The sequence below is a fragment of the Gopherus flavomarginatus genome, chromosome 3 (genome assembly GCF_025201925.1).
Source record: "Gopherus flavomarginatus isolate rGopFla2 chromosome 3, rGopFla2.mat.asm, whole genome shotgun sequence".
NCBI classification, from domain to species: domain Eukaryota; kingdom Metazoa; phylum Chordata; order Testudines; family Testudinidae; genus Gopherus; species Gopherus flavomarginatus.
The window spans coordinates 120,047,795-120,060,610 of NC_066619.1; the positions used below are offsets into that span (position 1 = coordinate 120,047,795).

General features: G+C 41.3%; 1 protein-coding gene across 2 annotated transcripts in view; it reads right to left on the reverse strand.

Moving 5' to 3' along the window:
• The window catches only part of RIGI (RNA sensor RIG-I), a 32,712-nt gene that overhangs the window by 10,445 nt on the left and 9,451 nt on the right, over positions 1–12,816 (reverse strand). For both annotated transcript variants that reach the window (XM_050943061.1, XM_050943062.1), the window contains exons 4-11: positions 11,560–11,710; positions 9,670–9,801; positions 8,562–8,669; positions 6,638–6,791; positions 5,585–5,843; positions 4,755–4,917; positions 2,486–2,587; positions 55–209 (exon numbers count right to left, since the gene is read on the reverse strand). In XM_050943061.1, coding sequence (XP_050799018.1) covers positions 55–209; positions 2,486–2,587; positions 4,755–4,917; positions 5,585–5,843; positions 6,638–6,791; positions 8,562–8,669; positions 9,670–9,801; positions 11,560–11,710 — 1,224 coding nt within the window. The remainder of the gene's footprint in view (positions 1–54; positions 210–2,485; positions 2,588–4,754; positions 4,918–5,584; positions 5,844–6,637; positions 6,792–8,561; positions 8,670–9,669; positions 9,802–11,559; positions 11,711–12,816) is intronic.

Genomic DNA, 12,816 nt, shown 5'->3' on the forward strand with positions numbered 1-12,816 from the left:
CTGTGAACATGACTGATCCCTCTGTACATGCAATAGGAGAGGGCATGTACTTACCCGTAAATGTTCAGTGTAAATAAAGAGAGCTCTACAAATCCTCTCTTCATCCTTATCCGGCAGTTGCAACACGCTGCACTTCTTCTGAGTGTCAACAATCCACTGTTCATAGCACTGCGTTCCGAAACATTTATTCTTAATGTGGGACAGTGCATCTGGTGCAGAAAGAGGCAGCAAGCATCACTACATCTTATTGAGTAGCTAACAGCCAGAACAAGATACAGAGCACCGTACAGAAATACTAAAAGAACATAAAGGTTACAGAGACAAGCGCTCAGAAGTTAGGAAATGCCAGAATTAACCCTTTGTAACATTTGCGTGTATGCACTGTGTCACTGGCTTTAATTACATCATCACATCCTATTTTCTCCACAGGACTCTTGCCTCATTCAATGGATAGTGTTCACTGAAGGAACAGCTAGTCAGTATTTAATTTTATCCTCATTATTCAGTGGGTGGCCTATGTCATAGGGTGCATTTTCCAAACCTCTGAGCAACGCAGTTATACCGAGAGATGTTGCTAATGTAGACTGAGCCTTGATTTCCTCCTGGGTTTTTCTATTGAGCTCATCACTATAGTATCCAAGTGCTTTGCAAACACTTGGTTTAACTTCAACTTTGCTGTGATGTGGGGGGGGGAAGGTATTATCCCCATTTTACATATGGGGAACTGAGTCACAGAGAGATTACAGTCACAAATAGCCTTGAATTGGGTAACCAGAAGTAGTGGCTATGTCTACACTGGTGCTTTCGTCATTAAAACTTGTGTCACTCAGGGGTATGAAAAAACAACGCCAAAAGTTTTAACGATGAAACGCGCCGGTGTGGATTGTGCTTCATTGGCGCAGGAGTGATGCTCCTGCCGACCAACCTACTGCCCTTCGTTGCGGGTGGCTTTATTTTGTCTCTGGGAGAGCTCTCTCCCGACGATAAAGAGCGACTACACTGCACAACTTACAATGGCATGACTGCAGCAGCACTGGCACAGCCACATCTTTTTCAGGTGTGGCGTGTAGACATAGCCCAAGACTCCTAGGACCTGATTTTTCAGAATACTTAGCATTTTGTAGCACTAGTTATTCAAAACAGAGCTCTCATCGATGTCATCTGCTGCTGTGAGCACTCAGCACTTCTGGGGGAAGGGATAGCTCAGTGGTTTGAGCATTGGCCTGCTAAACCCACCATTGTGAGCTCAATCCTTGAGGGAATCCTTTGTTTAGGGAACTGGCATAAAAAACTGTCTGAGGATTGGTCCTGCTTTGAGCTGGACTAAATGACCTCCTGAGGTCCCTGCCAACCCTGATATTCTATGATAAATCAAACCCCAATGACTCAATCACACAATTCAAGGCCCCGCATGAAAAGTTTGATTTAAGTTATTTGCCCAACCAGGAACTCTGGCAGAGACAGGCATAGAATCCAATTTCTAGGGTGGCATTCAACTATCTCAGCCATGAATCCACCCTCTAGTCCTGCAATCCTCTGCCTTATTCACCACACACCTTCCAAATTCTGCAACAAATGAGACTGAGGTTCTACAGACAGCAGCCTCCTTTTCTACACAACCCTGGCTCATTCTCTGTCAATCTCTCTGTGTCATAGTTCCCCCTCTGTAAAATTTATCTTCACAAGGGTCATCATGATACACTGAAGATTATGAGGTGCTCATATGTGACAGTAAGGGAAGGGGCATATAAACACCTAAGATAGGTAATTGGGAAGAGGAGTCCAAGGAAACAGTAGGGAGACGCAACACATGACGTAAAATGTAGGCAAGACAGCGCCAAAGGATAAAGAGGCTAAACTTAATTCACACAGGAAGCCAGTGACCGAACACGAGGAGCATAAGAGACCATGTCTGTGTCAGAGTAGCAGGAGAGGAAGATAAGTTTCAGCTGCAGTTTTAGATAGACTGGAGAAGGGGGAAGCACAGAGACAGGAAAAGATGCTGTTGCATAGTCAAGGTAAGATATGCCCAAGGCCTCATTATGTGATCCTTTAGCGTAGGCTCATTTTATAGGAAATATCTACAGAAATACCACATACCAGAACGTTCTCTGTAGGGAAAACAACAAAGAAAAAAATGTATTCTAAAGAAAGCTCTAATATTTTTACTTATAATTATTTGACACTTTCACGACCTATACACTCAGACTAGGCAATATGGTTTCATGGCATGTCAAATTATTGGTGATGTTACAAATTAAGACAGCTTGAATGATAAGCAAAAAGCTTGTTTTCCATGTGCAACCTATTTCATCTGAGATATTAGAAAAGAGAAAATGGAAGGAAAAGAAAAGGTAAAATAAAAAGGGGAAAGGAAGCTGAAGGAATGAATGCTGCTGCAGTAAGTAAGAGTTGTTCATTACTGATATAGTCTAAAAATGAATCCCCAGTTCTCTCCCCCAGTCTGCATTCAGTGTAATCTTACCTATTGGGTAAATCTTGCTTGCCAGGGCCTCAGTTTCAGACATCAGGACTGAGATAATGTCCATAAAGTGGTTTTTGGGGCGCTTCCCGACTAGTCTGAAAGCTAGAGTCACAAGAAGGAACCACAAAGAGTTCAGCAATAGATCACAAACCAAAGCTGATGAACTAAAACATTTCCAGGCCCTCTATCAACCAACACGACAAACTGTTACATAGAGCCTGGACCGAAGAACACTGGGCCTGGCTGTTCTTTGCTAACATCCTTTGTGGCTGCGTCTTTGGTCCTTGGAAGGGCCAAGTCTGGCCCAGCTAAATGCCTTTATCATCAGAGTTACATGCACAGAAAGAGAGGATCCCGAGCTCTACGCAGGCAAAATTCTACGGGCAAGATCAGTGCAGAAAGAATTGATTTTCACCATTTCAGGTTCACTATTCACGAGGTACTATTATGTTATCTGTTACTTGATCAATACTATACTGCACATGCACCTGCAAAAAGCAAACCTAGGAAATGATAGGGGAAACAGAGCCCTTCAGCTCTAGGAAATTCCCACCTAACATCCACCTAATGCGTTTCAGTCCATTCCTCTTCCTTTATTTCCTTTCATGCAACTCTCAGTAAAGGCTCGGTTACAACAGTCACAGCGCAGCGTTTCCTAGGGGCTTGACGATGCGCTTGATGGGAGCACAATGGAATCGCACGGCCCTACAGGGAGCATCGGGAGACGTTCTGTCTCAGGAGAGCACAACACTTCCTAAAAGGCTTGGGCATCCAGACGCAGAGCACCCCTGGAATACAGATCACTACCTTGCATGTGGCTGGCCAGATCCATGGCTCAAGTCTATGACAGACACTGATCCACTGTCCAGCCGCCTTTGGGTGCCCTTGGGGAATAACACTTCTCTGCCCCAGCACTAGAGGAGCACACAGACTGCCATTCTATCTAGCCCTTACTCAGGCCACGTACACCGGGAAAGGCTCCTTTTGTGCTCTCCTTCTGCCCGCTCTTAGCGACCACCTAGGAGGCAGGCAGGATTTTACCTTGGAATTTAACAGTCATGCTTCCGTACAAATGAGCTATCCCAGGCAATATTGGTTAACACTATGAATTCTCTCTCTCTCTCTCTCTCTCTCACACACACACACACACACACACACACACACACACACACACACACACACACACACACACACACACACACACACACACACACACACACACACACACACACACACACACACACACACACACAAAATCTGAACTTAAAACTCTGGTTCCACAGTTAAAAGTTCCAACTCCCCTATTTTCAAATTTCACAACTGACTCAATTCTTCACTAAGATCACAGAAATCCATGTATTTTATTAAAAAAATCATACATTCTAGAAGCAGCACTGTACATATTCCTTCTCCACACACCTCACAGGCAGGCAAACTAAATGGGAAGTGGAGACAGTCCAGCTTAATCATATACTCCAAACTCTAATCTTTTACACAGCATATGCATATTTAATAGAAATAGCCCTAAACCAAAACCTGCATCCAAACAGGAATGCTCAAGATTTGGATCTAAATTCTGCAGTTAGAGCTTATCTTTAAGTAATTCTGAGACAGGCACTAGAATTTTCTGACAGATTAACATTTGTTTCCCTCCCTTCAGATATCAAATATGACCACGCACCAACATTTATCTTTGCAAAGTTACCTCAGATGAGAGTGGATCTCGGACTGAAAAATTTCTCAAGAAAATGGGACATAAACAGGATTACACATTACATTTAATGTTTTGGCACTACGTTTTCCAGCCCTGAAGATATACAAGAAACAAAAAGATAGATCTTAGTTTCACTCTCACTTCAGGCCTGATCCACCAAAGCACAAGCATGTGAGTAGTGTGCTTAAAATTAAGCATGTGGGCAAGTGCTTTGCTGGATGAGGCCCTTACAGAGGTTTTGGACTTGTGCAACTCCACTAATCTAAAAGAGGCTACTTCCAATTTACAGCAGTTTATGTGAGAGGAACATCAGGCCTACCAGACCTTCAGCCCCGATTCAGGAAAACATCCCTATTTCAGAACAGCACTTCAAAACATCCTTTGTTTTTAAGTGTGGGCTTAAGTCATTGACGTTAACAGGACTCAAGCATATGCTGCTTAATTTTGAGCATTTGACTGAAGTGCTGTCCTGAATGGAGATGCAGTTAAGTCTGTTCTCCGACACTAGACTGACCCAGGACCTTAGCAGTGATACATTCCTACTCAAACACTTACATTTTTGGGGCCTGTATACAATCTCCTCCAGTTCTTGTGTGTTCTCTCTGATGGTTGATATGACTTGTATGTCGAGGCAGGCACAGAGGGTACAGATGTATTCTACCGTCTCCTCAAGGGTCTTGGCACTGCCCACTCCAACTGAGGCTGTTAAGCCAACAATCTGAGCACATGTTCACGTACAAAATAATTAGTTACGTTCAGGTCATTAAAAAGAAGCAGCAAGTAACATGACAGTCCCCTGACTGATCTTCCTCGTTAGTAAAGAGAGGGGAGAAATCAAGAACACTGGCATCGATATTCTGAATAAAAAGCTCACAAGATCCACTGCATTCTGTTCTCCTCCCTCCCCAAGATTCTTTTCAAGATCCAGATGTTCTCGCCCGTCTTGCATCAGTGCTAGGAGAAACTTCGATTCTGGCTCCTTCAGGGTCAATTTTGCTTCTTAAAGACAACACAGAGCCTAATGAACTTTTAGAGGCTATAAAATATTGTGGCCTCAACTCCTGTGCTGCTGTCCTGGAAGGAACAAGTCAAGGATTATATTTTGTAACCCAGGCTTTCCTTCCACAAGCCCTTCACCAGAATCCAGTTTGGAGTTAAAAAGATTAGGTCTCATCTTGCTGACTAAAGGGAGACTGCTGCTGAGAAAGTGGCTGAGCCTGAAGCCTCCGAGTGAAACAAAGGGTTAATATTTGAAGTTGCATTGCTAGCAAAGTGGGGTTTTCAGGAAAAAATGATGGAAGGCATAGCTAACAAAACCTCAGCAGGAGGTCCTGGTTCTACTGTAACATGTTTTTCAAATGCCCCCACCCCAGGTGGTGCCTTACCTGAGGCAGCTGTTTCGCAGCTGAGTCAAATTTAAGATTCAAGTAGCTGGTCATTAACACATTATAGGGGTGATTCCCAGTGGTGTTGTGGCACTCGTCAAATATAATCAACGTGAAAATGGCAAGGGAAGGAACGGTTCCATCTTTGAGACCATTCACAAGGATCTGAGGTGTCAAGACAATGATATCATTCCCTTCAATGACACTTGCTGAGGAGACATCCCCAGCCGTTTCCCCAGAAATCCCCGCAACTTTGTACCTGGGAGAGAAAAGATGTGTCGTGACATTAATACAGAGTATGTTCACATTAGTACACACACAGAGCAGGAAAAGCAAGAAAATAGGGCAAGATCTCCTGGGGATCAAGCAAGGTAGTGATATTTCATAAGATAGATGCACCCAGGCCCAAAATCTTCAATTGTGACTGCCTTAAGTTAGATCCCCAGGGTCCGATACAAAGCCCATTAAGGTCAATGAGAGTCTATTGATTCCTATGGGCTTTGGATCAGGCCTCTAAATAGGTGACCACATTTTCAGAGGCACTGAGCACCTGCAATTCCCCCAAATGAAACATGTTTGGTTTAAAACAGTGGATTTTTTATCAGCATCATCCATTCAACCGTCATCCTTTGCTTATGAAATGGATTGTATTCAGAAAACCTGTCCCACCCCCTATGTATCTGGAAGCCAAAGATCTGGGCTATAAGAAAAGAGAACTTAGCACTGAGACGCTTACATGCGGATGCATGTCAATTAGCTCCTTTATACCTAAATGAAAGTTATAAGTCCATAGAAGGGCTCTATACTGCTGCACCTAAGTAGCTGCTTTTCAGAGACAGCCTTCAATTACACCTCAAAGACAGTTTGGTCACTTTCTGATTGGATGTATTTTCATCTTCTGAATTTGGGCCACACTTTTTACCAGAACTATATTGAAAGACAGTCCTGAAATGGTAACAAAAAAATGTAGGATCATGAGGATGTAAAAGATCCTATGGTTTAGAACTCAGAAGTGAAGAAACCTGAAGACTATATGTGTGGACTCATGCCTACCTAGTTCTTTCAAAGTGTTGTGTGAAGACTTTTTTCTGTTGTTCATATACTGGAACTTTAGTTGCTAGAAAGACAATCTTCCCTTTCTGTTCCTTGGGCATGTTTTGAAGATGATTGTCACAAATCAGAAGCGCCACAAAGGTTTTCCCAGATCCTTTTAAACATCAAGCGTGAAAACAAAGAATTAGTAAAGAAAAACTGGAATATTCTCTCCCCGCAAGTGCAGCTGTAACAATTTAAGACTCCTTGTGGGCAAACCCATGTTCTTACATTAAGCTCACTGTAGGGATGGAGTTGGGGGATCCAGGATACTTAGCATCACTCTCTATTTCGTGATCTTGGTACTGAAACAGACTCAGTAGTACAGAAGATGACTTATCTACCATATAGAATGACAGTCCTTTGACATAAAGCAATGGATTAAGGGGGGAGTGAGAGCTCTCACTGAGAGTGTACTGGCTTTATTTGTTTAAAGGGATGCAAATTCCCTATCAGTTTTGTCCTCTTCTGTTTCACAAACCCTGATTTCATTTCACTTCCATTTCTTATGGCTTTGCTAGGATTGCTTCCTTGTTTACCAGCAGCATTCTAAATAACGTTACGGATATCTTCTTAAGAATTATCCCCCACAACGGTGTTTTAGTTATATCCCATAATCACAGGAACTCCCCAATGCACAAAAAGCTTGTTTCTCTAGAGCAGTACTTGTGTCAAAACAAAAAAATTTAAATAAATAAAAAAGAGAGAGAGAGAGAGAGAGAGAGAGAAGGAAAAAAAAAAAAAAGGAAAATCCAGAGATGTTCCTCATGAGATTACAGCTGTTTAAGGTCCATTAAATTTTGCTCATTTTCCAACTTTTCCCTTAAACCAGAATATCAACCTTTTTGTAACTACTTCCTGTATTGCTGCATACATTTTTTGTATTCGTAAAATAAACTGTGTAACTATATATGGGAATTAGTGCACAAAGTATACACAAATACTTCGACACAAGGGCCTCTATGCTATCCTATCCATGCTGCATTAACTGTTATGTGCCCCACACAGATTCCCAGCGTTGTGTATTCCCCATCCTCCCCCCCAAAGCCCACTTTTTCTCTTTGGGACATATACTGCTGCACTCCTCCCCCATATGACCCTCACTCACTCCCGCTTATACTGCTCCCAGGGCACAGTCTGGATTTCTCCATGGTCCTCCCACAGCTTTCTTCCCCAATTGCATTCATTTTTTTAAAAACAGTTAAGTGAGTGGAGATATGAGGGAAGGACATCATGATTCTTCAGGATTGTGGGTGTACGTGAGGAGGGGGGTTCAGTCCCTCGGCCAGACTTATGAACCTCCGATAGTCTCGCACTACAGAGAGAAGTTGATCTGTGGCTTGTTAGTGTGAGTCTTTCCATTGATTTTAATGAGCTTTGGATCAGGTCACTGGTGCTTATCTGCTATCACGGTATCTTCATCTGCAAGTCTTCCCCCACACAGTCCTGCTCACCCTTCCCACACACTTTAGTTTCTCCCTCCACAGCTCCTCTTCCCAAAGCCTCTGTGAGGAATGAAGTTGGTGATTCAGGCTGGCAGCATCAGAGGAAAGTAGCCAGTGTAGTCTGACTCCCTGCACATTGCAGGCCACAGAACCTCACCCACTATCTCTGCAGGACATAACCAGTGACCCCTTGGGGCTCCTCTACAATTACTTTGGATTAAACTTAATTGATAGTTTGCTTTTAAATAAAAGGTTGATGGGAGACTTTGACAAATCCTTGTCCTAAACAGACAAAATTGTGGTGTCCATTCCCCCTCCCCCAGCCCCTTCCCCCGCCAGCCCCTTCCTTGCCCAGCCCTCCCCTCTCATACCACACAGCAAAATAAAGAGCACTTCTCAAAAAAAAAAAAATTAAACACTGGGAAAACACATGTTCTTACCAGTAGGGGCACATATAATTGTATTTTTCCCACTGACAGCAGGCCGGGCAAGCTCAATCTGATAACTTCTAGCCTTCTTTGGTCCATAAGTAGGTTGTTGAGACACTTCTAGAACATAAATAAGCAAAACTCAACATATGCTGTGGTGAAGAACATGATCCATTATATAAAATGGATGCAGTAATGCTTTGGTTAGAATACATTATCCCCCATATATAGTTATGATCTAAAATTAATGAGTAGCTCTTGAAGGAAAAGATTTTATAACAGACCATATACCAGACTGGAACTTTAAGTGGTTTGTTTGTGTGTTACGAGATGACATTTTGTAAAACCTGTTTGTTCTCCCTCAGATGAACTCCTTTCAAACTCTTTGCTGGCAGAGTCAACACTGACCTTACCCTGACCCAATCTTTTCAAGCCAGAAAGCATAGCACCTGAGAAAAATGTCTGTCTGTGTCTCCCCAGAACAGACTGCATGAACACTACGTACAGCTTGAATGTGTCTTAGTTTAATCTCTTTCTGGTCTAACGACTCCTACACCTTTCAATGTTTTCTTTAATCCAGGGGCTCCCAGCCTTTAAAAACCAAAGAGCTGCTCTGTCAGAGTTACTAGTTATTGTTTTATGACTGACAGACAGTGATAGCACAAATTAACATTTGTCAAAACAGTTAAGAAAACAAGCAGTATTTTAGAGCTCCCTTAGCTTTGTTTCAGCCAGGGCACAGACAAATATACTGTTGTTTATCTAAATTATCAGTTACTAAGTCATGCGGTGACTTACTCAAACCAGAGAAGAGCCATGGATTGAGTTCCACTATTTTAACCCCTTCATGAGGCTGCTCCTCTGAAACACCAACTTTCTAGTGAGTGAGTGTATGGGAAACAAGGGGCAGCATATGATGCATGTCATGCCCAAGGCATTGGGCATTTTTAGCAGCAACCAGTGAAGTTAAATTGAACCGGGAAGTAGGAAATTCAATGCAGAAGACTCTATTTTCTACAATTTTCTTTTGAGCCATTTTAAGGACACCACACACATTTTAAAAGTGCAAAGGAGTGCACAGTTCTAATGTTTGCAAGAGTGTTAAGCTGCTGAATGTTACCTGAAGGAGAATACGGACTTTCACTGAAATTGTGAACTTCGGCTTCTTCGGAATACCGTACATTTATGTCTAAGGCACTACTGTTCCCATTCTGGTCCTCCATCATTTCAACATCCATCTCTTTATCGTTACCTAAACAACATCAACGCAAGCGTCTTAGCCATCTTTTCCACTTTAAATGTCATACGTTTGACAAGCCAGGAAAGTGATTCTCCCACAATGCCGAATCTTATTGGGAAAGAAGTTGTTTGGGGCAGTGGAGGAGGTCAGACTAGATGATCATGATGGTCCCTTCTGGCCTTAACGTCTAGAAGGTAAAAATAAAATGCCTTGTCCAGGCTGGGCTTAAGGTAGACAAACAACTATGTGGACCCCTATGATTTTAGAAGTGCCACGTGCTCATAAAAGCACAGCCTATTCAACCTCCTCTTCTTCCTTGTACCAGTCCAAGATTTATTTCTGACTAGTTCTGAGAGCATATGCTAAATATTCCTTGCTCTCCCTATATTTTGTGTTGTGGAACAATTTTCTCATAGAGCTATCGTTAATTTAGCTGTGACAAAAAACATACAAAACCAAAAAGCACATCAGAGCTACCTTTCTTCTCTTCACTGCTAGCCAACAAATTAAGCTCCAAAGAGCAGGCTTTAGTTAGCAGTGACTCCTGTCAGCAGCTCTCTTTGACTGTTCGAGTTGTGACATCTCCAACATGGATAATTTCTATTATGATCCAAGAGCATCCCCAATTGGGTAAACTTTAGTTTTATTAAAGTAGATGTCATAAGAGGCCCAAAAAGCATTTAAAAAAAAAAAAGACCATAAAATACAGGTGATTTGGGAGCATGGGGGGGGGATGATCCAAAGATACATAAAACGACACAGACCGGGTTACTGTAATATAAAGCTGTCTCCAAATCAGAGCCAACCACAGAAATGAAAAAAAAAGTTACTTAAAATAGCTAAACATTTACAAAAAATATTTTCCCCCCATTTGCTAATTAAAACTATTTCAAACAAACTCCTTATGTTCCAGGTCAAAGCAAATCAAGTACAAAAAAATGGAATCTAGATTCATCCATAACAATCACTTGGTTCAGTGATGTAGTGCCCAATCCTACCATCTTCAACTCAAGAATTTCCCTGATAACTCCAAAGCAAGCTCAATTGTGAGGGTATTTTTATAATCTCAAAGAAGTAGGGAAACGAAAAACACAAAAAAATGGTAAATTCAGTGGCAGAGGGTGGACTTGATGGGAAATTCTGCATTTGCAGAAAACAGAAGAAGTTGCTCAGTCTGAGTGCCAGTAGATGCTACTCAACAAACTCTGAATAACACTGTCTTTACCCTTCTATTGTGTGCACAGATGTGTAGGGACAAGGTGATCAGTCCATTAGGTATTGTGGAAACCCATACTGATCACTTTACAACAGAGACGGCAAGTCAAAGGAAGGTTTATCAACTTCAATAAGAGACACCATACAACTTGACAAATCACATTTTTGTCTGAAAATGTTGTGCCTTTCAATTACAAACACCACATAAAATAATGGTAAATGAATACAGTTGTTGGTGTGGAACAAATTTTTCCAGTTTGTTCACTTTGAGCAGTCAGTTTCCTCATTCATCTTGTAAAGTTAATTTCTCCTTTGCTAAAAAAGACCCTATAATCATCAATACGGGAGAAAAAAAATGCTTTAGAACATTTTTATATTTCAGGGTTGTTTACTACCAGAAAACATTTTTTTTTTAAGTGAGTCAATTAAAAAAAAGAAAGGAATCAAACTGTCAGTGTCCCTTTAAGATAATCTCATCTTCCTGAAGATGATTCATGCCTGGTACAACAGCAGAACCTTAAGCACAGAATACGATAAAAATAATTTGCATATTACCTTCTTTCATATTCCACAGTTTGCTTGCTGGGTCATATCCTGCTCGTTCTAGAGCCAGATGAAAGGTTTTGGGCCAGTTTTCCTTGTCTGACCTAGAAAGGCATTCAATGAGCTTTACTGCACCAGCCATTCTGCCTTTCAGTTCTTTGACCTGCATAATGCACAAGCAAAGTTTGTGACTGCTTCCAAAATATCAAAAAGTGTGTCATTCAAAAGAAAAACATTGTCGAGCCTTTACAGGGGAAAACTCTTTAAAGTTCTGTTGTGTATCTACATAACTGTACAGTCCACAATTGTTCTGATCCTGTAAACACTTAAACACGTGCATAGCTTTACACACACAAGCAGCCCCACTGAACTCCATTGGACTTCTTGCAACTGTATGTGTTTAAGTGTTTGCAGGATGGAGGTCTATGACAGCTTTCTGTTCCTCAATTCCACAATCTGTAAAGAGGGGATACTAATGCTTATCCACCTTTGTAAAGTGCTTTGCGATCACATGATGAAAAGTCCCTTGTAAGTACAAAGTATTGTAATAAATCCAGATGAAAGATTTTTAAGTTAGCTGAAGTGAAGCATTTTTTCAAAACATACAAAAGAAATCATGCACTGCTTTAAATCTGAAAAAAATATTGTAACAGCTTAGAAAGTTCCTCTTGGCCTATCAGTTGGCTGGAAGCCAGTAAAAGCAGGGATGGAGACCATCTTATTGGCCGCCTTGTAATGTGTCAAGCATACTGATGCTTTTACAATAGATAAATAACATTGCTTCTTACTAATTGGTTGTAACATGCCAAAAAAGGTAAAATCCAGCACATAACTTTAACTCTCTCACTGAGAAGAGGGAATCTAACTAGTGGATTTAAAAGCTTCAGATTAGAAGTTTCATTTTGCTTTTTAAGGGCCTTTATGGGTGTGAGGCTGAGCCAGCAAGAGTTAAGCAACCAGCAGGCTGTGTGACTTGAAAACAACCTTTAAGGACATATTAGAAGAGTATTGAAACGACAAACAGGGCCATTCCTTATAGATAGTTAGCAAAGCCATGTTAAATAAACTAGAGTCCTTAAAATGTAGGTCTATATTGTTAGAGAACCAAGTAGAAGATACTAATTGTATTTATCTGTGCTTACCTATATCTTGTTAGAGTTTAATAATGTGATCTAAGTAGTTTGTAGATGCTAAACTTCTGTTCCTGTCTATGTTTCATTATTGTTAAACTATTGATTTGGCGATCAAAAGGGGATATTAAAATTTAGA